Here is a 27,518-nt window from a genome sequence, read left to right on the forward strand (position 1 = left end):
AATGTGGGTGGCCTGTCAAGCGGGCGTGAGCCCTCAACCCCTTCGTGAAGGGGAAAAAAAAGCAGAAGTGTCACGGATGTGCTTTGCCTCCTAACTGCGCGCAAAACTCGTTGCTGCTTGGGCAGCTGTATCTTATGAACAGACGGGCCTACAGAAGCGATGAATCCCGAGGAGCAAACCGTAACGTGGCTAATATCATTAGGAGTACTGAATTCCCCTAAAAAGAACATTGCCGATCCAGAAGAATTTCTGAAATCGTGTCTGAGAGATGGGGTCGTCTTGTGTAAGCTCACAGAACGGCTTCTACCCGGAACGAACCCAAAGGTAAGCAGTTATTAGTGACCTAGATTTCTTTACATAAAATGAATACGTTGGCATGTCTGGGATGACCTATACATTAACTTAATCAACCTATGTAATAACTGGCACGTGATGTAGCTTGCATTTTTTCATACCTAGCGAAAAAAGTAGGATCGACAACTCTGGTATAGTTTGTTACGTTTTTTGTTTATTGGGATTCCATTAACTGCATAATGGTAAAACAAATACAGAGGAGTAGCCTATGCATTCCGCTCCGGAATGTTTAACTTCTATGTCTATAACGCTTCCTGTCCCAAGGATAAAAATATGTTCCGCAATCTGCAGAGGAAGCAAATTCACTTAGGCTACTTGTCAAAGTTCCTACATAAAAATATACGTGTCTGATGCATCAGTTTGTACTCTGTATTCGTGGAGCTGTTTGCGGGTTGCACTTCATAGAAGATTGTGTGTAAACATTACAAACAAAAAGGTGGTGCGTGTGCTGTTAAGCACAGAAGAATCATTTTCGGTCTTATCTGCACGTGGGTGTAGTCAAAGCCCCGTTGTTTTTTCTTTATGTCTACACTAGGCTACTTCTGAGAGAGATCAAAACATGCCGACCCTGAATGCTAAACCAAGGGTCCTTTTGGTGGAGCCTTAATCATTATTTTATTCAATAATAGTGGTGAATTCTGTGCACTTAAGAGGCCTAACACGGATGTGCATATCACTATAAGTGCTCTAGAAGATTAACACAGCAGTTTTATAATCCAACCAATGATACCTAATTAGAACACATGACAATGTCCTTAATTATTAATAGGTATTTGTCTTGATCTAATTTCTTGATGAAAAAGTTTTGTGTTTGGCTAAAATACTGAAGAAGTTAGACGTTTCAGTTTGCGTGCTGGTGGTGAAGTTATCGTCACTTCCTCTCTTGAACCTTTTCTTCCTGGTGCGACAGTTCATCGATACGAGTGGTGGAGATGCAGGAGAGAGTAGCCAAACAACCGTATGGTCGGGACATGTAGTGGGGCAATCCAAAATAATTTTGATTTGTTTGCGCATAGCGTATTATTTCTAAAAGATGTCGGGTGGATGCATCTCACAATTGTATATCGTTCGCTCTGTCCCAGTGGTGACTTTGACTCCTAAATTCTTGTTTATGTGAGCTGCTGTGTTTTTATTATTATTATTTATTTATATAACGCTGTTTTCAGTACTGCCCAGATCCCAGAAACGAGTCAGACTGTATTGCCAACATTCGGGAGTTTTTAAAAGGATGTTCTACTTTGAAAATTGAGGTAAGTGATGCTCTTCTGCTGTACAACTCCAACTCCAGCAGTTAGCTGGCTAAGGCTATGGTTAAGACCTTGAGTATATTTTCCCTCGTTTACATGTAGTGTCAAAGGTTTGCTTGTGTTTAAATCTGTAGAGGTTTGCTGATAGACCTATAATATATCAGTGTTATTTACTTTCTTACATTGCTCCTGACGTGATCAATACTTTACGGTTCATTCCAATAATCTTCATATAAACTTGCCCTCACATTTATAAAGGCAATACTGCATTTTCTGTTAACTTTTCTTTTTAGCACATTGTTCAGCATGAAAAATAACCCTCTATGGTGCACTGATTTCTGCGCTTATAGTACTTGTTCTGTTTGTTTATACTATTAGTATTTCATAGATCACTCACCTCAGCTATAAATATAGACTTTTTGCATAGACATGCCTATTGCAATATGTAAACATCTGTTGTTTTCTGTAAGCTTTAGTTGTTATGTTGGCAGAGTTGTATCAGATGAAGTCGTTTATTTCACGCAGTCCTATAATGAGTTATTTCCAGCATCTCTCAAGCACAGTACTGTTTCCTGATAAGTCTCTGGAGTGGACCATGTGCTGCCACACCCTCCTCACATAGAACACTAATAAACCCTCCATCTTCTTGGATCAAATATGCATGAACATGTCTTCAGTGTGTCCACTCTGCACTGTAAACTAGTAATATTGTGAACTTGGTGTTCCCTGCCTGAATCCATGGGCTAGGCTTTAGACGTGGACAGATACATAGCACAGAAAGGCCTTCCTCACTTCTTGTGGCACAGAGGAAATGCAAGTATTATAAAAAGCTATTGAATCATGATCCCATCTTGCTGCAAGGGAAACTGGGCACATGTGGTGGTGATGGTTGGTTAGGAGAGAGGCAGGGCTCTCGCTCCTGTTTTCAGATCTCCCCCATAATTTGTGGTTGCGCTGTAATCTGTAGCAGTTAGGAGTCCAAAGGCATCTTTTAAAACAGTAAGTGACCGTGGGCATGGTTCTTCTGATGTTTTATAAGAGAAGTGGTCAATGGCAGAAGACACACCAGGGCTGGAAAATCTGCCTCTCAGACAGCTGTGCTCAGCTAGGCACTGCTTGGTGACACCCTTTGAAAGAAGGGCTGAAGAGATGGCATCCAGTTCCACACTGAAGCATTTTCCAGTAGTGAATTTAAAAGTAGAATCACATTCTCTGTGAAATCAAGTGAAGTGTAGAGAACTCTTAGATTGGACCCTTGGAAACCTTTCTAAACTGTTACTAGGAACATCTGACTGGACATATTGACAAGGAGGCATGTGGTTGTTTTTATGTTGCCAGATTGAGGCAGCATTCCTGAGGGGGCTTCTCAGTTATCACAGAGGCTAACTGGCAATGGTGAATTTGGCTGAGAACTTCAAGATGAGGCCATTCAGATTAGGCTAACTGAAGCATGTTTTGCATAATGTTTAATCTTCCCAGTTGTGGCAAACACATGGTGAAGACGAGTCATGTGCCTAGACAAAGAGACTCAGTCACACAACTTTCACTTCTGCTGTATTTCAGCAGAAACAGGAAGCAGCCTAGCAATGGCTACAAGCTTCTAGTCAAGTATTTACTCTATACATAGCTCTAACAAGCAACAACAATGTCTCATTTCAGCCATTTTAGCAATATCACATTTTGATTGTAGCGAAAACTGGTATTTAGATGGCTTTCCTTAACTGTCAGATGCCACATTGCTCCATTTAAGTGGAGTTAATGAAGTTATCAGCATGGACACTAAGCTTCAAAGACCAGTTTGACTTGAGAGATGATGCATTGACAGTTATGTCATTGTGGTGTTGTACTGTTCTCAGTCCAAATTCAAATCCACAGCTGTGGCTTTCACATAGTGCCGGGGCAGGGCTGTCTGTGGCCAGCTCGCATAACTCTGTATTTAAGATGTTTTATTCAAAATGTTAAACCGTATTCCCCAGAGGAAAGAGGATAGCTGTCTGTGCCAATTGTCCAGAAGGGGTCTGTTCATCCAATCATACTCATTACTTGGATAAAACAAATTGTGAAACTAGGGTCATTTGAAGGCAGCCATCTTTGTTTTGGTTTGTTTTGGCTTTCGTCAGTATTTCTGAGTATTTCTCAGTATTACTTCAGTGGTTCCTATTTCATTAGTTCCCTCTCATCTGGACCAATTTGATTGTTTGGACTTAACACCACAAGACCTTCTGATTTTTGTTCTGCTTCATTATCCTCACTTGTGTAGTCATAACAGCAGTCATCTTTTTTCCAGACGCAGCTCAAATATTGACTAATCTTATTTCATCCCTAGGGCTTTGATCCAGAGGACCTGTATACAGGGGAGAATTTTGGCAAAGTCCTGAACACACTTTTGGCAGTGAATATCGCCACTCAGGGTAGGTCTTCAACTGTCGTCCAGAACTGCTATCAAATCACAGCATAATAAGCCCCGGCGTGTTTGTTTGAATGAGTCTTGTGCGTTAGGCTGGTGTCCATTGGCACTTTTGTGTGATGATGGATGGACCGTGACTGTCAGGAAGGTTGCAGGGAGCAGCTAAACTCCCAATAGGACCCTTCAGATACAAGCTGCTCCCTATTGGCCCTTGACTGCAGTTTGTGATCGTGCAGCTACTTGTCAAGACATGCTGGGCTAAAAAATGCAGTTACTGTCAGGGGGAAAGAAGAATGTACTGCTCATATCATATGCATGTGACCTAATTCATTTGGTGAAATGTTTAATTTCATTCAGGGCCTTATATCACCTAACTTCTCTCATTGTTATTTATTAGTCAACAAATGAGATTTCTACAGTCCATGGCCTGTTTTTGGTGCCTCTTAGTAATACGAAAATGAAATATCTATTACAGAAAGTTTCTTACTGCTGTGATGAATCCCAGACTGTTTTTGTCTATTGTACGCAGTCCTGTACATTGTATATTACCCAGCCAACATAAGAAGAGTGCTTTGTGTCTAGCAATGAGATGTGAAAAGTGTGTTAAATGGCTATATCTTTAACTACCTGTTGATACTAGAGGGAATTCAAGTATCAACAGCTAGTTAAAGATATAGGTGACAGTATATGATGTTGTGACTATGTGACTATATTTTGCTTTCAAATGGCAATGTGAATCATTGTACTCATTGCTCATTACTAGTTTTTGCGCATTTGGTCCTTATCAGGATCCTAATCATTCTCCCATAGCCTCCGGGAAGCATTCACAGGCGAGAGTCACATGCCGTGGCCTCTTGCAAGTTTTCACTTGAAACTATTCCCTGGAGGAATAGCCAAGCAGCTACACAAACTAATCAAGTTGTACAAACTCCCTTCTGAACCCTGTGATGTCGGTCACATGTCCCTGCTGACTGCGAAGCAGCCACCTCAGCCTGTTGTGTTGTTATTTTTATTTGTGTCGAGAGCGACGCAGCATAACACCGTGTGCTGCACTGGATGCTCTAATCCAGCAGCTGTGAGCTCTGCCACAGGCTCCACGAAGCTCCGTTCCATCAGGGCCTGTCCAGGCAGCCAGCTGCTGCTCGCAGGAGGGAAAAAATACCATGCCCCGTAGCCACCACTCGTCATTGGCTGAGGTGAGATCTGTGAGTGCTGCCTCCCCACCTCCCCACAACCACACCCCAACCCGCTTTCCCAAAAGCATTTCCATCCAGTGCCTGAATGAGGAGACTTGAGGAAGAATTGAATTAGGCTGTTTTGCTGAAGTGGCCCATTCAGCTCAGCCACACAAAATGGGCGCATTGTGCACGAGCTCGAGCTCGCTGTCAGTTGAGTCCTGGCTGTTTGAGATTAGGTGACTCACGACTCGGCTCCCCCATCCATAACCATGAAGTTTCTGAACCGCCCCGAGCACCCCTGGACAACAGCTGCCTTTGAAACGGTGACGGTGTCCTGTTCTCTAATTGGACATCATGCTAATCCTCCTTTCCATGTGGTGGCGATTAAAACGTATGTATAAATAGCTTGACTGCCTGCCCACCTAATTGAAATGAGATTAAGCGGAGATGTCAGAGTGGAGCGCCTTCCTGTCAGTGAGAGCAGATTAAATGCCCCTGGTGCAGATTTAATTTGGAGTATTAGGTTGGGTTTTTAAAAAAATTTTGATATACATTTTCCTCCTAGTCCGTGTTTCCCTTTGTAGTCGGAGCCTGAGTCACTGGAAGAGGATGAAACCGCTGTCGCTGGCAGCCTCTAATTGCATAGTGGGATGTCGTTGGCCGTTTATCCGTCCGTTTCTGGAGCTGGGTGAGCGCTGTGCTGTCAGAGCCCTCCAGCTTGTCGGAGTGGCTGTGGTGGTGTGGAGGGGATGAGCGAGGGCCCGGTGTTGGGCAGGAGAGGACCGGCGGGACCGGGCAAGAGCGGGCAGCGCTGATGCTGCGTGATGGAGCAGTGAGGCAGCACGAGGCTCACTCTGACTCGCCCAAGAAAACATTCTGTCAGGGCACGGAGCAGACTGTAGACACGTACACACACACATGCACACACATGCACACACATAGAGAGAGAGGGAAAAACAGGTCTCAAGATCCAAACAGGCAGTTGGTTCACATACCATTCTTAGTGACCACATATTATTACCCATGTTAAATTATAGGTTCATGGGCAGCCAAGATAGAATGGTTAACTTAAAGATCAGTATGTAAGTTTTAAATGCAAAATGGAGCACCATGAGTGCTTACCGTGATCAGTTTTTATGTATCTGTTTCGCAGTAGATTTGAAAGAAATCCATAAGCCAGGCTCAGTAAACTACTCTCCTTTTGATCTCTGTCTGTTTCACTCATGACATTGAATTCAATTCAATTCAAATTAAAAAAACTTTATTTATCCCCGAGAATAAAAAAATTGAAGTGTGAAACTGAATTCTGGAGATATTCGACGTATAAAGTTGAGTGAATAATGAATGTTAAGGAATACTTAAATGGCCTGATGCCGGTTGGGTGGATTGACTTTTGTGTTTCTCATTTTAAGAAAAACAACATTTTATATAGTATTTGAAGAACAGTCCCACTAAATCAGGGCTCAGTTTATGCTCACCAAGGCACGGTGTGGATGTGTCCTTCACTTAGTGCTCTAAGGAGAGGAATGTTCTCAGATACCCAGCAATCAACCCTTAGCACTGTGGTCACTTCAACTTGAGTGATGTAGGCCAGAGAACAGGTGCTCCCAGAAGCTGAGGTTGCGTGAGCACTGCAGTTGACTTCTGGGGGGGGGGTGTTGGTAGGGGGTTTTGGAGGAACTGAGGTGAAAACCGAAGCACTGTCGACATCTGGGCTGCCTTTCCCTAGGAGGACATCTGGCAAATAACAGCCCGTGGAGTAATGTTGAAAACCCCAGTGAACTGGAAAGCTGCACCCATAGTCAGCAGCACTGCACTCCGCCTCCTCACCCTGACAGTGGGCAGCACGGGGGGAGGGGATAGACATGTCATGTCTGTCTGCTGGATTCATGTATTGTTTTTGTTGTTGTTTATTTTTATTTCTTTTTTCTTTTTTTTTCTTTTCTTTTTTTTACAGATCGAGGCACGGAGCGGTCATGTTCCCAGTCTAGCGGATCAGCAAGCAGCCAGTTCCCGTCCACACACACACAGTCCGCCTCCAGGTCCAGGTCCCTGCGCAGACAATCGAAGCCAGCAGTGGTGAGCGAATGACTCTTCGGAGGAGCCTTTTGGCATCTTGTTTCAGTCACATCTCCTTATACATGCAATTAGCTGAAGACAACTTGCTGAATAAGGCGTTGTGAAGCTCTGGTAAAGCATGCACATTTTTCTTTCCTTCCTGCTTGGGCTGGATGAGGAAAAACTGTGTCCAAAAGAAGCCAAACGGCTGTGTTTGACCTGAGGGCTGTCCTCTCTATGATTGGGTAGGAAATGGCTGAGAATGGGGGCAGTGGAGGAGGAGGAGGCGGCGGAGGCGGAGGTGGAGGAAATGGTCAGCTGATGGTGAAGGCCCGCTTCAACTTCAAGCAGAACAACGAGGACGAGCTGTCGTTCAACAAGGGCGAGCTCATCCACGTGACGCGGCAGGAGGAGGGTGGCTGGTGGGAGGGCACCCTCAACGGCAGGACCGGCTGGTTCCCCAGCAACTACGTGCGCGAGATCAAGCCCTGTGGTGAGTTGGCGCAGACGGAGGGATGTCTAGACCAGACCTAATGTTTATGACTCTAAATTTGGGCAGTAGACATTGTGTCATTTCCTTTTCCCCCCTTACCCTTTTACTCACTTGGCTTTGTCTCTGTGGCCTTGTTTTGAGTGGGCAGTGTGCGCAGTAGCTGATGTAGCCAGTAGGCCCTAAAAACCTCCAGTGCACTGAGGATAAGGGCACCTGCTTAATGAATGGTGAATGTCTTTGGAGTTGTTGAAGTGAACTTGTGTAAAAGCTTTGAATGCTCTTGACAACAGAGTGTAGCTGGATTGGATGGCCCAGGCCACCCTCTGTGTGGGCAGTGCATTAAGCTGATGGACTGGGCTCGGAGGCAGACAATAGTTTCTTTGAGTGCCACTGCCACTACTGCTCATTTACTCCTCTGCACTTGGCTCTCTCCAGACAAACCAGTCTCCCCCAAGGCTGTAAAGGGGTTTGACGTGCCTCAGCTAACCAAGAACTACTACAGCGTGGTGAGTCAGTCTCTCTCTCTCTCTCTCTCTCTCTCTCTCTCTCTCTCTCTCTCTCTCTCCCCCCCTCCCTCCCTCCCTGTCCCCGGGGCTGTGAAACACAAGAATCAATGTGATCTGAGTGATATGACTGAGTGGCGGTCCACGCCCTTATGGGAGTTGATGAATGTCCTCCTTCTCCTCCTCTTTCTGCTGCTCCTCTTCTCCTCCTCTTTCTGCTGCTCCTCTTCTCCTCCGCTGCGGCAGGTGGTGCAGGACATCCTGGAGCACGAGCGGGAGTTTGTGAAGGAGCTGCAGACGGTGCTCAGCTGCTACCTGAGGCCCCTACAGGCCAGCGACAAGTGAGGCAGCCCTGTCAGATTCAGCTGAGTCGGACACAGTGATAAATGGTGGCGCTGAGGCTGAATGTGTGTTTGTCCTCTTCCAGGCTGTCCAGTGCAGACAGTGCCACCCTTATCGGGAACCTGGAGGATATCCTCAGCTTTCAACAAGGACTCTGCGTGGCCCTGGAAGAGTGCACCAAGTATGCGTTATTCTCACATTTTACTCTCTGTGTGCACGTTTCGCGGCGAAGCGGTATCGCTAACGGGAATGTAGCCTTTGTCAAGCCTTCGACTGGGACTCTAAAATGTGCAAGACCTCTCTGTTAAAGTGAATTTAAAGAAACCAATCACATGTGCAACCAGCCTTAAATTCTGATCTGTCTATTGGCCAATAAATGCAAACATCCCTTTATTGTAGGAATGGGACATTCCGCTGTCCTATGTGAAAAACAAAGCAGGACAGTAGGCTATAGCCAAAATACCGAGGCCATATTGGCTGCAAATAGCCTATCATTTACACATCATGGCAGGGTGTCCAAAACAGTATAAATATGTCATTGTGTCATTAAAGTAATGTGTTGAATTGATATTTGGAGTTCAGAGAGGTTTCACGTCATTATTCAAACTAATCTCTAATCTCAACATGTGTGACGATCGTTAATTAAATAGACCTATCTAACCAATCTGACAGTTCAATACCCTCCAATCTCCAATATATATAATATATCTAATATATATATAATATAATTCCTGTAAACCACAACTCTCTCTTTGGGTGCTAAAGCCACATTCATAGTCCTATTCACTCCAGTCATATTCACTAACTTGTGTGTGTTACATTACGTCACTAAGACACTTAAATGTACGTCTGTATTTGCATTGCACAAGTACACCTACTTGACATAGAATAGAAGCCCCTTATATACCATCAGTCTAGTGGGGCTACATGCAGACACAGTTTCATGTGCCCCGGTTAGGGATGTAACGGTATGAAATTTTAACCTCACGGTTATAGTGACCAAAATTATCACGGTTTTCGGTATTATCGCGGTATTTTTAAAAGTGTCAAAAGTTAATTGGGGACGCTGGAACTCATTTTCACCTGGGAGTGCTCATAGTTGTTACTGAGTAGATGTGATCCCTTTATTCGGGTGCATTTTAAGGTGGCCTATTGCTACTGGAGAAGGACATATTTTCATTCACATTCATAGGCCTACATCCTGACTGCCGAAACGAACTTTGTGGCTACATGATACAGTGCACTTTTTGTGGTGAAAATGTTCCGCCTTTTAAAAGCAGGTGTAGCCTAATCCGAATCTCAGTTATATCCATCAATTAGACATGGTAGGGTACCAGTTTTGTTTCATTGTACCAGGCCTACTGTATGTCAAAAGCAGGCTCAAATGAAGCTGGGAAGGATTAAACACACGGTTTCCATACCATGGTAATCAACCGTGATAATTAGGATATTTGAAATGAAAACGATAATCAATAAAATCAACATTTTATAGCGGTTTACCATTATATCGGTAATCATTACATCCCTAGCCCCGGTGTTTCAGTGTCTTGGGAATTGTTGCCCAAAAATCAGAAGGGGGGAAAAACGTTAAAGCATAGGATATGGTCATGTAAAAGAGAAATAACATGCATTGTTGTAGCTACAATAGGTGATTCAGCTCCAAAACCCTAAGAAACGGTAAGAGCATTTACAAACAGCATTTACAGTTTGACATCACAGCCAGCTGGTTTACATGAGGTCCAGATGGGGAACTGCTTGTTAGTGTTTGCACATTGTTGGAGGAATTTAGGGAAATGATGATAACCAATGCATAAACTTTCAAAACCACATACAAAAGCACAAAGGTGTTTTTACAAAGGTGTAATAACATATGTTACCTGTTGGCCAGGTATCTGTCCTCTTGCTGTGTCCTACATCATTATCAATAGTTTTTCAAAAGAAGACATTTCCCTCTTTGCTTGGACATTCTAAGCCAGTGTGCTTGTTTCCTAGGTACTGTGTGGTACTGTGTCAAACCCATCCGTCCTTTTATGAAATTAAAATAACTAGTGTGCAGTGCCCATTCAAACATGCCATTCCTGTAGAAAACCCAATTACATGCCCGCAGGTATGTCTGCTTTAAAAATAGGATGACAAGGAATAACATAATTCCAGCTAAGCATTCAATAACGAATACTGCATATTATATTATAATATATTAGCCTATAATTAATGTACAGTAAACAGAATTTAGGCATGGCTGCATGTGAGATTTTTAAAGATCAAAATGACATAAGCCTAACAGCTATTTGAGTTAATGTTTTTTGTTAAGCTTACTGAATAACTTCCTGATAGAAACGACAAACCATTTTGTGGAATGATGCATCATTGTATGAAATTTGCAATGATGTAACTCAAAAACAGTCTTTGGTAGCACAAGTGACATGTCGCTCTGTCTGCCTGTCGAATAACAAACAGACAGACGTTCGTGTCATTTATAGATTTATAGCCAGGGAAATGCATCCCAGCACTCAAATGGAAACGGCACCTCTAAAAATGATATATTTACATCTTGCATTATAAATACATTAGCTGTTCTTCTGTTAATACTGGTGTTCTGGCTCATTATGTGATGATATTTGTTATGTGGTTCTGTGATGCTTAAATGTAGTGTTTCATACATAACCATGATTCACAGCGATGCCAAAATGCAAAGCAGCATTGTCATTGATAAGATGATTGTTGGCTGTTGGATGGCAGTTTGACATAAAAACTAACCTTTGACCTCCTCCGCACCCCACCCTCTCCCATCCCTTCAGGGTTCCAGAGGGCCAGCAACGACTGGGCGCCTGCTATCTCAACCTCATGTGCCAGATCCGCACGTTCTACCTGTCCTACTGCTCCAGCCACCCCTCCGCTGTCTGTGTGCTCACTGATCACAGGTCAGTGCTCACACAGGCCAACACTCACTCAACCAAGTCTGTCACATAAGCACAGGGACGACTCGTACTGATCATCCTAACTTGTACTTGTACAGCTATGTCTTGGCAATGTCTACAGACAGCTATCTGTCTATATGGAATGGGGAGAGATATATGACTCCATAGAATGTTTAGACAGATGTTAAAACATCCGCGAATAGCTTTAATCACCATTTAAAACTAATATAAACAACAACGTTTTGGTCTTTTTAAAGAGATTATTGAGACATTATCGCTGTGCAGCAATTGCTATAATACCAACTTAATGTTGAGGGGAGGCAAAAGGGCATTTAGGCCTTTACTGATTATCTCTTTATAATGCACACCAGGACTTTGTCACAGATCTGCCATCTATGGCTGTACAGACTCTCCAGACCCCCGTGATTTGTCTTCTCTTTATTGTGTCTCTGGCCATGACCAGCTTATGGCTTCACAGTGGCGTGAAGAGCTTTGCTGTATAGTAGTTCAGTTTTTATTTGAGATGGACTGAGATTGTAAGATTTCACTTGCGATATTACACCCTAGTGCCTCACACTTTTACACAAGGGCTCTGTTCACACTGTAACTCTGTGGTCTTGATTTTAGATGTGTCTATTGTAGTGTGGTGAAAGAATGAATATAGAGTCTCCACCTTCATCTCTTTACTGGGACAGCCATTCACCAGAAAGTAGACACTACATGTAAAAGACGGATGAACTGTATTAAAAAAGTTTTAAAAAAAATTCTTAAATTAAGTAATCTATCTAAAAAGAATGAAATCTGCTAGATGTCCACTAGGTGTCAGGATTTCCCCATAGTATAACCTGTGTGAGTGCACACCTCTTTCCTCCGAAGATGTTTTGTTAGTCACATCAACAGCATCCTGTTCTAGACTACACGAGGGCAGCTCTTGCCCAACACCTCTACCAGTCTGTAGAGTCCCAAAGCTGCAGCGGAAACCCTGAGCTCTGAGAAGCCTGCAGTCGGCCACAGTTCACTTCTAATCTGAGTGGTCAGTGGTCACCAGTGTGAATCCCACACCGCCCTCAGTGCCTTTCCAAAGAAGTGCTGAAGTGGAATCGTTCTTCTTTCACTCTAAAGCCCGCTGGCGCTCGCCACCAGCATGCCATCCCCTGGGCAGCGGTTGCCATGCTCGCCGGGGCCGCGTGTCATCTATGGGGCTTTTGTTCTGTCATAATGAAGCTGCTCTCTCCCTTCCTTCTCCCCATTACCCAGGCCGTCTGCGTGTAGCAATGCACAGCCTCGCTACAGAAAGGGAGAGGAGTGGAGAGGCTAGAAGATTAGTGCGCAGACACACACACACACACACACACACACACACAAGCACACACAAGCATACTCACGCAAGCACATACATATATATGCACACACACACACACACACACACACACACACACACACACAGACAGAAGCACACACAAGCATACTCACAAGCATACTCACGCAAGCACATACATATATACATGCACACACACACACACACACACACACACACAGAAGCACACACAAGCATACTCACGCAAGCACATACATATATACATGCACACACACACACACACACACAGAAGCACACACAAGCATACTCACGCAAGCACATACATATATACATGCGCACGCACACACACACACACAAGCATGCAAACACAAGCATACACACATTCACACAGAAACACACACACACACACACAAGCATACACACATTCACACAGAAACACACACACAAGCATGCAAACACAAGCGTACACACATTCACACAGAAACACACACACACACACAGGAAGCCGCTGCTCAGTGAGCAGGATATCTATAGTTGTGGTTTAGGCTGAACAAAGCAAGGAAGATGCACTTGTGATTTCTATGCATGCTCATTTGCACCTCCCACTCGCAACCTTTTCTGCAGCCTCTCGTTCCTCCTCACTCTCTGCAGAGGTCTCACATGATAAATGACCCGGTATCAGCACCCGTTTCATGAGTTCACTTTATTACATGACGTTGCAAGATGCAGTGTGTCTGCCAAAGCAGTTGTGGGCTAATGCCTTCACATGACTTTCATTTTTACTTTTTCACATCTGTGGAAATGTGGTGATTGATTTAACCAGTAGGGTTCATAACTGCATTTTCTTTGGTTTGTGAAGCAATTTTCCTTTTCCCTTTAGTTTTGCCTGTTTTTCTGTTAATACTCATAGTAGATGGCGCTGCTCAAGTGTGGATGAAGTGCCTGTAGATTTAAAGAACAATGTACTTGTCGGGCAACAGTAGCAACCTCAGCCCTTATAGTGAGGACCTTATATGTGCATGTTTTAATACAAGGAAGTCATGAAGTATTTGCAGCCACACCAATTGATTCTTAATGTAAAGTTGAGCCGTAGCACCTCATTTGAAATTATGTTATCTTAATTTGCATGTTTTAACACCTTATATTTAAGTAGCTTCATTTGTAGTTAGAGAGGAGCTGTCTTCATTATTGCTGCTGTTCTGTAATTAGCATACGTTGTGGTGGGTCAGTGGGCCATGAAAGTGTGTCATGGTGGTTTAAGTACATGTCCGCACATTTCTTCATACATCTTAAGAACCAGTTCCAAGAAGTGGTCGTTTCTAACCAGTACAGTAAAATGCGTAATGTTCAGTTTGATTTTTTTTTTTTTATCTGTTAAATGCATGCTTACATTACATGCAACATTTGGGATAAAAAGAACTAAATAAAGTGAGGGGCATGGTGCCATGGTGATCCCAGTGCCATGGGTCATTTGTCACGCTGAGTAAGGGGACAAGCTCATGGTTTTTCAGTATGCAGTTCATTGTCTTTTAGTAAGACTGTGACAGTTGCATGATTTCAATCTATGCCTCCATGCAGTCCCCTATAAAAAATCAGATCAGTAGCTTTTGTCTGTGTTGCTTGTCGTATGGGTTTGACCTTATGGGCTACTCCCCATGTTGGCAGTGAGGAGCTGGACAAGTTCATGGAGAGCCAGGGGGCCAGCAGCCCAGGTATTCTGACCCTGACCACCAGCCTCAGCAAGCCCTTCATGAGGCTGGACAAGTACCCCACCCTGCTGCAGGAGTTGGAGAGACACGTGGAGGTAAGACCGGCCAACCCCACCCCCTGCTCATGGAACTTTTTTTAAGAGAGTTGTTCAAGTTATCAGTCAATCAAGTTGTATATAGGGACATCCTGTTGTGATTGTATCAAATGGCTGATGCTCTTCTGTTCTTCAGGAAGCCCATCCTGACTACAGTGACATCCTGAAAGCAAACGCTGCCTTCAAGAACCTCGTGGTGCGTATAGTTTCAGTATTCAGACACCTTTGCTAATCTGCTAATCTCCTGCAGCTCTGTGTTAAGTGACCTGTCTCTAGACAGCAGTGCCTAATTATCCTCTGGATATGTGGGCTGTCCACCTGAGTTATTGACTGGAGAGAATTCACTTTAATGCACAAGACAGTCATTTTCACATCATATAAAACCTACATGGATTATGTCTGACCTGTAGGTGTATACTAAGGTCTACAGATTTAACACAAACAGTATAGTATGACCGTGTACTACTTTAGTAGAGTTCAAATGATACAGTAGGCCAAGAGGTTGAATTGCCAGTAAGCCTTTTGAGACATTGAAAAATGATGCGCTGAAAAAATTAGACACTGAAAAATGATGCACTGAAGAAATGAGACACTGTGACGTACAGTAATTGTGTCCAAAACGTTCATCTGATTCCCTCATTGACTGTTCCATACAAGATGGAACGGAGTGGAGGTGTGGACTGCACATTTTCTTCATCAGCTGGAAGAAGGGTATGTGAGACAGAGGGTAGCGTGAATCACCTGACTCTGGGCTGTTTGGAAGTTTGTACGTGTCTGGAAGGATTTTCTTTAAATTCGCCTTTGCTTACCTAAGTTTCTTTTCTCTGTCTTTTAACTGTAATGCGGTTGCATTGTTGCAGCATTTTCCTGTCAAGGAGGGGGAACCCCGCCCTCCCTCTGAACACTCATGGGACATCTCAAACTAGGATTTAAACATGGTCAGCGTAGGTCTATGAAATGACTGAATAAAAAAACATTCCATTCCACCAAATGGAAAATTGATCTGGTATTCAGCAGTTGAGTGATATGAAACATTTGACCATCACTTTGTTTGTATTGCATTGTAAAACCCTTTAAGGTTGATGGAGAGCACTTTGTGTAGCTTTCAAATCCAGTAGTTCATCAGGTAAACAGTTGGTTAGTCAGGTTCCAGTCAGGTAAATAGTTGATAATTCGGTTAAGTCTGACGCCACGGGCCCAACAGTTTTTTTTTTTTTGTCCAAAAAGGTTTACTAGCACAGCCAGCCGGTTTTCACAGCCTGTAAACCTTTTCACCATCACCTTCATTTTAGTGAGCGTAAAACAAAAAGCCACATAACCCTAATATAGTAATACTGTAACACAGTCATTAGTGTAGCCATGCAGCTGGATGATATAATCACAGGTAACGTCCAGGCACCCGAAAAATATATTTTTTTTTTTACAATTCAGAGCGAAATTTTTACTGTCTATGGGAAAAAACAAGCAACTCTGGGACCAGTTGGATCCGGAGAAAGAATTATCGCCATCACGATTTAACAACCAGATAGGCAACTAATTTGGCACATTTGAAAATTTAAATCAAATCAAGTCAACTTTATTTATGTAGCACATTTCATGTGACAAGCACAGGCCCAATGTGCTCCAAGGGAAAGCGACACAACAAACAAGACATGACCAAACAATTTAATTGGTTTTGCAGTATTGCAGTTTTGTTGCAAATTCTCCCTGAAATGTATACTTGTTCTGAATTCTGTTTGATCATTTTCCTTACTCCCTGGTCTTTGTTTGCGCTTGATGTGGTGATTGGTGTAAGAGGATTAATCGCTCATGTGAAACACCTGCCGCTCATGCCCTTGCTTTGGCCCACAGATGCAGTGTCAGGACCTGCGTAAGCGCAAGAACCTGGAGCTGCAGATCCTGTCGGAGCCGGTGCGGGGCTGGGATGGCGACAGCATGAAGTCCCTGGGCCAGGTGTCCTACATGTCCCAGGTGCAGGTGCAGAGTGGCACCAGCGAGGTGAGAGCCGATCGTGCAAACACCCCCACCTACACACACACCCACTCCCCAGAATCTCAGGGAGAGGGGAACATGGTGTGACCCGACCACAGAGGCTGTTTTGCAGACACGTGGTTGCCACCAGTGTGTGCTTGTTAACTTTCACACAGTCAGCAGTTGTGCTCTGTGCCCTATCATGGCACCGAAAGTGCTACTGAGGCTCAGGTGAATGGAACATGCCAAGGAAACTAACAGTTATTTTTTATAGAAGTTTTCTTGGCAAGATTTGAAAAAGTCTGCTTAATTTATTTGGACAAGACAAGAAGTCTCCGAAATTTCAAGCAAGAGTGTCCTAGTATATGCCGTATGTTGTCATACTGAAACAATGAAGATGATTAAGTCCCCCTGACAGAAAATGGAAAAAGTGACTGTCAGGCTCCTCGTTTACCAGGCTGAAGCCTACTGCCAGTCAAATATAGAACAGAAACCTCACCACCTATAGCTGTGGTCCTGAGTAGGGGTACTACAGATTGTGTCTGACTGGAATTGGAGCTCACGAGAGAAGGAAGAATGCTTACAGTTCATGCTAATAGCTGTGTACTGACACAAATTTGGAACTTTGTGTTCCTGACAACTCTATTCAAATGTGTTCCCTCTCTTTTATGTTTCTCTTTGCCCAACCCAATAGTTCTCACTTGGTTGCATTAAAAAAAAAAAAAACTCACTCGAAAGCAAAGGTAGGATATTTCATCAACCAAAGTGGCCCTGACTTTTCACAGACGTCGTTTGAAAGTGCATTGACCTTTGTTTGATGTGAGTGTGTGCATGGAATGTGTGTGTGTGTGTGGGTTTCGGTGATTCTACCTGTGTTCCCACATGCGTCTTGAAGCTCCTTGTGGTCATGTGGTGCTCTTTTGTGATGAGGCTTGACGCACCTGCTTTTCTCCAGTCTGAAGGCTCTTGCTGTCTTGTGTCCTGCAGGACAAGGACGAGCGCTACTTCATGCTCTTCCCAAACGTGTTGGTCATGCTCTCCGCCAGCCCCCGCATGAGTGGCTTCATCTACCAGGTGGGTGTCCACACACCCAGTCTCCGTCTGTCATGCACCCTGTGGTCCATGACCATGAGAAGTGCCATCCTACATGAGAAGCATCTACCAAATGGTTATGGTTATGGATACACTTTTGTCCAAATATGACTACGACCACTCCAATCATTCAAAGCACCTCAACTACACACAATTACATGCAATTTCTGGATGGTTATTCTATATTTATACCAAAATCCACTTGTGTATACTACTTTATACTTTATATTGTACCTGGCCATTTTGTAGGAACGTTACAAAATACATGCTAAAAATGAGCATTTGGCTCACAATAAGACCTGAAAATATGTCAGTTATATAATATCATAAGGTAAATAAGTCAATCAGACAATGATTTAGAAGCATAATGAGCTTGAACAGTTGTCGCATCGGTAGCAAAGTCCTACTGCTTAGTTCAAACTGAGGTTTCAAGAAGGAAGACTCGAAGACAAAGGGCCTAATGGCTGCCTTGAGAGGTCTGTGAGCTGATTGGCTGGGCTCCAGCACCAGCCTGGTGTGAGATGTGAGAGCCGGGACGAGAGGGCAGACGTGCTGGGAGCTCCGGTCTGGCCCCAACGAGCTGCTGTCCACTGTTCTCACCGCTTCCTTCCACATGTCCCAGCCTCCTGTTAATAGAGGCCAGACACTACTGCTGGTGCATGGTATGGTGTGGTGGTGAAAATTAATTTTACAGCAGGACAGATTTTATAAAATTGCTTTTACACTTATCAAGATTTGTCACAGGAGGAGTTGTCACCAAAACATGTAATTTCCGAACGTTATGCTGACGATTAACACATTTTGTGCTAAATTTTCACTTGGGTAATTTTAGCCATCTTCGTCAGAGCCATAGTCCGCTCCAATCATCTACAAAGTGCCATGGTAGTGCAGTGTTCAAATAGAAAGTATGCATGACAAACTTTTTAAGACTTTTGAAGGTGTTGACTTTGGGAAGGATACTGAAACATTAGTCGCTTGCACCAACATTAAAGTCTGAAAACGTTTTTTGTGTGCTCCGGTCCTTCCCTGGGTTCAGCCATCTGAAGTGGCCCAGGACCTGCTGCTCAAACTGTTCAAGACTTTTGAATCCATGACAGATTTCCTTAGACCAGTTTGTCATGTACCTTCCTGTCTTCCACAGGGAAGAATGGCATTATCCAACACAACAGTATCCAAACAGCTCGAGGATGCAGAAAACGGCGTCTTCGCATTTGAGATCGCAGGTCTGTAATATCCAAAAATGAAACCCTCACTGGATTGATTTAATCTCACCAGACACTACCAACCACTCATTCTACATCCTCTGTGATTGCATGCCAGCTCAAATGTGGCCTTGCTAGGACCACTGAACCTGTACGTTTGCATAACAGCTTTGATTTAGTATTTAGCAAGTGAGTGGAGAAACACTTAGCGAAGGCCTGATGACGCACACCCCATTGTGCTCCCTGAAGCGGGAGCTGGATGAACAGACAGTGCATGCGAATGAGGCTGGTGTCGCTTAGGTGGCTGATGCCTAGACGTTGACCGTTGGTGTTGGTTGTCCTGCAGGGGGCGGTGTGGAGCGCACCACAGTGTTCTGCAGCAGCCCGCAGGAGCTACAGGAATGGTTGGAGCACCTGCACACCTTCACCAAAGGCGGAAGCCCGGTGGGCACTATTACGAAGGTGAGAGATCCTGGCGATAAACAGGTGGTAAACAAGTTCACGCAGCAGGGGAAACTGACTCACCAGGGCAGCGCCACATCAGAGTGACTGAGGGGCATGGCATGGAAATCGGGTCATCTGTCATTGTCATACCGCTAGTTACACAGAGAGCGCTGTGGAGTTTTAGTTTTCAGATTAGTAGGAATTGACTTTTGAGTAATCCTCCAACTGAACTCTGCCTCTGAACTCTGGCTTTGCTTTGTTAACTGTTTCGTAGGCTGGGGAAGGTAAGCCCATGAGTATGGTAGGGACCCCAACGCACCAAAGCCACATGCAGACCTTCAGCACTCCCGTGGCCAATCGAGGGCCCCTCGAGCCCCCCAAAGTCCCCAAGCCCTGGTCCCTCAGCTGCCTCAGGCCTGCACCCCCCCTCAAGCCTTCGGCTGCCCTCGGCTACAAAGAGGTACGACATTCTCTATTTACACACACACACATACACACTTGTAAGTTGGGGAAATGCCGTGGTCAGCAAAGCTGTTGAGAGTGTGGGGGTGTGTTGTGACAGCTCTGACTAAAAGCTGACGGTCCCAGAGAGTGAAAGAGAGAAAAAAAACATGTGAGAGAGAGAGAGAGAGAGAGAGGCGCTGAGGTCAAGCTACAAACTTCTTCTCTAATTGCTGTCTGGGGTCTATCTACGGAAATGGGCATTTACTGGTAGAGCGCACCGAGTATGTATGTTACTTGTTGACACTACAACCCTTTGTTGTGCTCTGGTTGCGGTGAAGATAACGGGTGTCAGTTGGAAGCCCTTTATGGTGGGTGGGTGGGTGGGTGTTAATTAGCATCAGATCAGACCTCAGTCCTTTCTGTGCTCATCAGCTGTTTGTGAGCAGGCGGTTTGTGCTAAATATGTGTTCTTGTTGCAATGAGGCAATATTGCAATGTCGATGTTGCAAGATAAAACAATTCAATACTTTGATGAATGTTCCCAGTTTCGTTGTGGAAAGGTGTTTGAGGTTTCAGTCTGATTTACAAACCCCCACTAATATGCAAGAACAGCTTTTATAGCTGAATGGTGCCAAATATACCAGGAGTGCATCAGTTATCAAGCTAGCTCATTTTCATCAGTCCCAGCTAGGCCCAGATACCTTCATAGGAGCATAACATTACAGTCCTTTCAACTAAGCATTCATTGAAGCAAATCCAGGAGTTTCCCATTGGGATAGTGGCAACGTGGTATCTGTGGATACCTTTTTCTTCACACGGCATCAGGTTTTAAGCAATATAAAATGTACATCTGGAAAGTGAGTTGTAGGTCACCTGGAAGGAGTTGCATGGGTCTCTCTTCTTTTCTGTCTTTATCTGTCTCTCCCTCTCTCCTTTGTTCTGTCTCTCTCTTTCTCTTTTTCTCTCTCTCACTCACTCTCTATCTCTTAATTTCTTTATGTCTTAGCAGTCACACCAGAAATCATCCGTGTGAGGGTTTTAGGTTTGCCTGGGAATGCACTGTTCACTCCACCATGTCTTTTCTCATTCCATTTTTTTCATGCACCGATTTTCTCCCTCTCTCTCTCTCTCTTTCTCTCTCCCTCCCTCTCTTTCTCCACTCCGGCCTCTGTAGAGGATGTCTTATATCCTGAAGGTAAGGGTAGATCTGTGAGTGTGTTGTTGTCTTATGTGGGAGTCATCGTGTGTGTGTGTGGTTTTGTGCTCACTGTGCTCGTTGCATGCTTGCTTTCCCCCGTCCCTCCCCCCAGCCCTCCTCAGGTTTGCTCAGGTCGCTTGTTTCCTGTTTGCTGCTCCTTCGCTCTTTCCCACCCCCTGCTCATCACAGCCCAAAACAGAACACCACAGATGTCAATCTCCGCCGACTCCCCCAGTTCCACAGAAGCCCCACCCATCCCCTCCCGCCCTCTATTTAGTGCTACTGGAGACTGTCATGTTTGGGTTGCCACCCTTTCTGACACACCACCGTGTGTGTGTGTGTGTGTGTGTGTGTCTGTGTGTGTGTGTGTGTGTGTGTGTGTGTGTGTGTGTGTGTGTGTGTGTGTGTGTGTGTGTGTCTCACTTATTTACCAGCTTGTTTAGCTCAACTACAACATGGTCAATAAGGTGACAGTCAGTGAGTCAACAAGCCAATTTTGACAGTGCATCACCAGTCAGTTTCACAGTGACTGTGTATGTGGGTGTCCATGCCGTGGGTGTATGTGAAAGATAAAGCTCCTGTGTGTGTCTGTGCCTATATGTGGCTTCTGCAGGGCCCAGTGCTGTGGCTAAACTAACTGTCTCTTTCCCTCCATGGGATAGTGGATCTTGACATTTGTCCAGTTGATGCACTATAACATTGAACAGCTTTTGGGTCATGTTCAGCATTATGGTCATGACCAAGGTAATGTGGGAACAGCTTGTCATTCATCACTGTCAGGCAAAAACGCAATCCAATCCACAATTCCAATTACATTACTACAAAACTATTCGTATGTAAGCCAGAATAGGCTTAGCATTATTACATAAAGATATACAGGATAGCCTCTACAGTTTAATTCCGGTAAAAACCTTTACTGTTGAGGATTGATATAACTAATCATGAAATATAATTGATTAATGTTATTTGATTGATTATCATTTTCACACTTGTCCCAATATCACATCCATTTTCTCACATACACTATATCAGTAAAAAATGTGAGCAAAACTGTGTACTTTACATTGTTTTGATACAAATAATTAATTCAGTCACCACCCCCTCAAAATTTCATTAATTCCTCTCCTAGTCAGTAAATAACCCCCAGCAAAAGTAGAACAAGTACTGTTATTAGAGAGAGCATATGCTATGGTTATGGTTATGGCTATGGTTATGAGTCACATTTGGGTGAAGTGTGAAGGGTTTTGGTGGTTGTGCATTTTGCCCAAAAGATTGAAGAATTTGTAAAAGTGTACATGGACTTGTGATAAGTGTGAAAAAACTTCCATCATCACTATAAGACACAATTTTTTTTAAAAACAAGAGTATGATAGTTTCAAGGAAATAGTAATTTTGACATTTAAGTCTGGTTGTTTATAACTATACACATAATGTGTTGAAATGAATCTCTTGAAATATTAACAAATGGTTAGATGGCAAACTTATACATTCGACTTTTCTTCCTGTACTAAAATACAGCATTATTTAGCTATCATTTATGTGCATTATGCAGCTCTCACAAATAATTGTATGATTACATGAATCAAAGTGAGTTTGACTGACTGGCTGTAGGGTTCTTTTCCACACTGGCTGTCCTGGAAGGGTTGACATGCTGTTCCAGTGTTGTGGGAAAAGCAGCGCTGGCTTGTCTGAGCTCTGGTGTGGTTGTGATGCTGCTTCTCAGTGTGACCCTGATGCCCTCCTCCACAGGACTCCAGTAAGAGCCCGCGGCCTATGAAGAAATTCCTCCCCAAGAGGAAGGAGAGAAAGCAGTCCGATGATGAATTCTCGCTCCGGAAAAGTAAGCGCAGCTCTCCTGAAACCCTTGTTTGCTGAAAGGCCACCTGTGTCACGGAGTGTCTAGAGTCAGAGCGATGAGTCAGGCACAGGAGCCTTTGCTGTGGCTACTGCTCAGGCAGGTGTTGCATCTGCACAGGTTATGAGTCCCTCTGATTGTTTTGTTTTCGTGTGCGTGCGTGTGTGTGTTCGTCTGTGTGTGTGCAGACATAGGCAGTATTTTAATTATATGTATTTTAAATACGTATTTAATTACTTTATTTGTATTTTGCAGGATTGGAACCAATCGAATGTAGTTTGTAAGAAAATACTTAGAGGGATTGTATTTAGAGTATTTCAAATACTTAAATACTTAAGAACTCATTTTTTCTCTAATAAGCCAACATTTCATCACTCAGTTAAATATACTAACCATTACAATAAGCCGGGAGCCAAAGGCCAGAATTATGGTGAACCTGGTTCTGTTGGTTTTTCTTTGTTGTTTCCTGTTGCCTAGGGGTTACTCCATAAGAATAGGTTGGGTGCCCGATGATATCCCTTGGGCAATTCCCTATATTCAGCTCTAAAGTTGACCTAAGTAGTGATTTGTCCATAAAAATATTAATTTCATTACCCTTTTGGAAGGACAGCATAAAATGTAAACCCATTTTTCCTTTTTCTTGCAGTATATCCACAATGTGACCAAAGTAATGGTGCTTTCGGGTTGTGTGACAAAATATTTGTTATTGTTTGTATTTGTGCCTACCTGTGTGTGTGCGTGCGTGCGTGCGTGCGTGCGTGCGTGCGTGTGTGTGTGTGTGTGTGCAGGCACAGTAGCTCTAGAGGAGGACGCTCAGATCTTGAAGGTGATAGAAGCGTACTGCACCGGGGCCAGCCTTCAGCAGACCACCGCAGGTACACACACACTGCGCATGTGCTACCAGTGTACCAGACCCCTTACTATTAGCCACCTGGTTTTCAGCCAGGTACAGTATTCGCCCACCCTTTTTTAGAGCTAGGAGATGAGTAGAAAGCACAGAGATAACATTTGCTTATACTTTGATCTATGATTTTGATTGAGAGGCAGTTTTGTTGGTAACAAAGTGTGTGTGTGTGTGTGTGTGTGTGTGTGTGTGTGTGTGTAGCTGTTCGGAAAGGGAGTATCCCACAGGTTCTACTGCCAGATGAAGAGAAGATCATAGTGGAGGAGATGAAGAGCAATGGACAGACGGTGACAGAGGAGAAGTGAGGATCGCATGGCTCCCATCTCTCACATGCCAACGGCCTTGACCTGTATTATTCTCATTTGGAAGGAGTTTAGACCATTTTTCAAAAGGCCCTGACTTTATGAATTAGATATTTAAGAGGGCTTGTGTAGATATTTAAGAGGGCTTGTGTAGATGTTCTTCTTTTTGGAACTAAACTGTCCCGTCTTCCACAGAAGCCTTGTTGATGCTGTGTATGCACTGAAGGACGAGGTCCATGAACTGAAAAAGGTAAAGACCTCGTCTTACTTTTCATTTAGGACACTAGTGTTGAATTGACCTCAGTGGGTTTAGGTCCAATGATGTGGCATTCCTCTGCTGGTTCTGCTGCAGGAGAGTAAGTTGATGAAGCAGCATCTGGAGGAGGAGCAGAAGTTGCGCAGGGACTTGGAGCGGATGGTGCGCAAACTGGCCAAGCAGAAGAACGATTTCGCCTGGGACGACTCTGGCCACTAAGGAATGTTACGCGTGTCATCAGCATTTCAGCAGATTCAACCTGTGTGTGTGTGTGTGTGTGTGTGTGTGTGTGTGTGTGTGTGTGTGTGTGTGTGTGTGTGTGTGTGTGTGTGTGAGAGAATTTTGTCTGTGAGTCTGAACATTTCATATATTACTTTCTTCAGTCCAGTACCATGCTGCCAGATGAGAAGAATGCTTTGGCTTTGAGGACAGATATTTGGAACAGGCCAATGGTTACGCATGTATAGCAATGGCTATTTACGACTGAGAATCTTTCCTAACTCTGTATTTTGTCTGGCAATCAAGTCCTGTTGAGAACAGTAGGTAAGACATTGATTGAAAACGGTGCAAGTGCTAGAGGAAATGCGAAAGGGTCCAAGATGGAGAACACAGTGGAGGCCTAAGAGAAAGCCAGCCGTACTGGAATGGAGCAGTTCTTACAGGGCTGCTCCAGTAGGACCCCAGTTTGGACACCTCAGAGGATTCTTCGTTTTCTTGTGCTGGACTATCTGATTTTTTTTTCATGCCCCTTGCTGGAACAATCCCAATGTGCTACTTGCTGGACATGGCATCGTTGAGGTAAGAGTTGGCCAAACAGCAAACCAGCTAACTCAACAGTTCCATGCAAGTTGTGTGCACTGTGATCATCCTGGTGAGTGGAGGGCTCCGTAAAGCACTTCTACTGCAGGAAGAGAAAAAGCCATCCTAGATCTAACATGGGGTCTTCATGCATGCTCACTTCCTAGCCAGGAGATGGACAAAATGCTTTAGCCATATAGTGTTCTTGCTGTCCACTTTTGTCTATTACCTTTTGCTTTGTACAAAAGGAATGTTTGAGAGTAGGAGTGTGCGTGTGCGCGCGTGTCTTTGTGTGGGTGTGGTTGGTTTGGTTTTCTCTTTTGAAAGGACACATCAACACTCGGATGAGTAAGATGAACTATTATGTATACAGACTTTTTTTTATTGCACATTGTTGACATAAGATGACTGGCCATCTTGAAATTGAGAGAGAATCAAATTGTTGGAGTGAATGTGAATAGGTGAACCCCATAACTATCGACAGAAACAAAACATCTAGCTCCATGTGAAATGAGTTTCCCCAGAGTTATAAGCAGAGGGTTCTAAATGGGCTATTTGAGGGCAAGCATGGATGTACAGTATTTCTATGGTATGCATACCATATTAGCTGTTAGCTAATAGGTCAATCTCACATGAGTGATCATGTAGTCCAAAACCATCAGGGATAATAATAATAATATTAAGTTCATAAGAAATGGTGATATAGGAAATCTAATACTATTCTGGCTTATAGATCTAAAATATATATAAATATATACGTATATCATATATACATGGAAATTATAGATATTATGGCAGTAGCTATATACTTTCTTACTGAAAATGACTATACATACAAGCATTTGTAGCCGCTAGTACGATTTTTAAAAGGCATATTTATTTTTAATGAATCTCTGTTTGTTGAAAATGGTGTGTATGGTACTGGAAAACCACACCAGCTTCCCCCTAAACAAGCTTGTGTTTCTTTGTTCCCGCTTTCCCTTCTGTTGAGATTCCTGTTGTGGTTGCACTGCTTCCACCGATATCGCTGTGAAAGAGAAGCGTCTGTGTTGTGAGGAATTGATGAGTTTTACCTGAAATAAGGAAATGGTTTGTGTACACTACTGTTCAACTCTTGGGAACACCTAAATCATTGTTTTTTAAAGAGATACTATAGGGTACTAGGGTATGCTAGCGTGAATGCTATAATTAAGATGCCAAAAACTTCCGAAATTGTCTTAATGTTGTATTACAAGTATCTCGGTGGCGGGCGGGGGGGTGGCAAGGAAATGAGAAAGTCAAACAGTATGTTAAGATTTAGTCAGACAACCATTTGAAGACGCCACCTCTTTGTTTGCTCATAGCTTACGTGACTGTGGTGTTCCAACATCTCGTGGCCTTTCAGACAGTAGCTGGCTCAGCTTTTATTCTGAACACCTGGCTGCATATTACAACATGCTGTTTAAACTTGCACATGTAGCAGTTACAAAATTACTCAAGTTCTTCATTGTCTGCATGCAAAGTGTGTGATTCCTTTGAACAGTAGTGTACTCACATCCAGCTGTGCTCGATGCCCATGGAAGGATCTCTATGTGGTGTCATTGCCACTGTGCAGCAATGAAAAACCAACCTACATATACAGACTTCATTTAAAGTCAGTGGCAGGTACCAGTCGACTGTTGAATATCAGTGCAATTAAATAGCTGATTGCTGTGGTGGAATGTGTACGACCTTGCGTGAGCAGGAAAAGCACTTAGCGTGGAGCCTCCTAAAATCCAAACACTGGCGCTCTCACTCTCCAATGTGTGCCAGAGTGGGATAGTGCGAGTTCAGTCTTATCAAAAAGCAATAGAAGACTATTGGTATTGCTAAGCATGTGGTGCTTTGGCATACATACATACATACATACATACATGCGTACTGCAGCAATAAAGCTGTGTTGTAAATGACATGTCCAAATACTCATGATGAGCTTAACTGAGTCAGTTTTGGCTCCTGTACTCATTTCTGCATGCTGTCGTTTTTTGCTTCAGATAGCCTTGAATATCATTTCAAAGTATGTAGATTTTTATGATGTAGATTCACATCTTGTTTTTGAAGTGCCCATGTCTGCAGACCTAAGTGAGTGTATTATTTGCTATAATTTGTTCTATGCAATTATCATTGTTATATGTATTGTGACCTTGTTTTTGCTTTACTTCAATGAGGTTTTTGTTTTAATAAAAGTTCAACTGAAAAAAAGTTTTCCATTGTCATATGAAAATAATGTCATATCATAATCGGTTGATCATACATCAAAAAGCCTTAAGAACTATCTAGCAATGTGAAATGCAACATTGACAAGGACAGAAGTAAGTACAGTGTCCATGTATCTAAAATCCCATCCTATTTTTGTCTTGTAAACCCTTTCCTCCCTCCTAGGAAACTTGATGACGACCCTTCTCCAGCACA

The 27,518-nt window shown here is 43.6% G+C and overlaps 1 protein-coding gene across 6 annotated transcripts; it reads left to right on the forward strand.

Moving 5' to 3' along the window:
- Nucleotides 1–43: 43 nt before the first annotated feature.
- arhgef6 (Rac/Cdc42 guanine nucleotide exchange factor (GEF) 6) lies at nucleotides 44–26,366 on the forward strand. 6 transcript variants are annotated; one of them, XM_042074311.1, is made up of 23 exons: nucleotides 48–324; nucleotides 1,521–1,604; nucleotides 3,928–4,012; nucleotides 7,144–7,265; nucleotides 7,494–7,737; nucleotides 8,173–8,243; nucleotides 8,487–8,581; nucleotides 8,668–8,763; nucleotides 11,381–11,503; nucleotides 14,484–14,622; nucleotides 14,759–14,818; nucleotides 16,474–16,620; nucleotides 17,581–17,667; nucleotides 18,827–18,908; nucleotides 19,234–19,349; nucleotides 19,606–19,791; nucleotides 20,950–20,970; nucleotides 22,723–22,813; nucleotides 23,617–23,703; nucleotides 23,934–24,033; nucleotides 24,230–24,284; nucleotides 24,387–24,550; nucleotides 24,593–26,366. In XM_042074311.1, the coding sequence occupies exons 1-22, from the start codon at nucleotides 160–162 to the stop codon at nucleotides 24,507–24,509; spliced, it is 2,379 nt and encodes a 792-aa protein (XP_041930245.1). In that variant the 5' UTR covers nucleotides 48–159; the 3' UTR covers nucleotides 24,510–24,550; nucleotides 24,593–26,366. The 6 variants fall into 6 exon arrangements, with proteins under 6 accessions (XP_041930248.1, XP_041930246.1, XP_041930245.1 ...); XM_042074309.1 differs by having other exon boundaries at nucleotides 24,387–26,366; XM_042074313.1 differs by lacking the exon at nucleotides 48–324 and adding an exon at nucleotides 1,259–1,438 and having other exon boundaries at nucleotides 24,387–26,366.
- The last annotated feature ends 1,152 nt before the right edge of the window (nucleotides 26,367–27,518 follow it).

This window comes from Alosa sapidissima, chromosome 20, assembly GCF_018492685.1.
Source record: "Alosa sapidissima isolate fAloSap1 chromosome 20, fAloSap1.pri, whole genome shotgun sequence".
In the NCBI taxonomy this organism is placed as follows: Eukaryota; Metazoa; Chordata; class Actinopteri; order Clupeiformes; family Clupeidae; genus Alosa; species Alosa sapidissima.

Excerpts from the sequence above, each read along its gene's own strand:
- arhgef6 (XM_042074309.1), top strand. The coding sequence starts at position 160 with ATGAATCCCGAGGAGCAAACCGTAACGTGGCTAATATCATTAGGAGTA. Across the intron at positions 22,814-23,616 it reads TGAATTCTCGCTCCGGAAAA|GCACAGTAGCTCTAGAGGAG; the intron begins GTAAGCGCAGCT and ends GTGTGTGTGCAG. Across the intron at positions 24,285-24,386 it reads AGGTCCATGAACTGAAAAAG|GAGAGTAAGTTGATGAAGCA; the intron begins GTAAAGACCTCG and ends GTTCTGCTGCAG.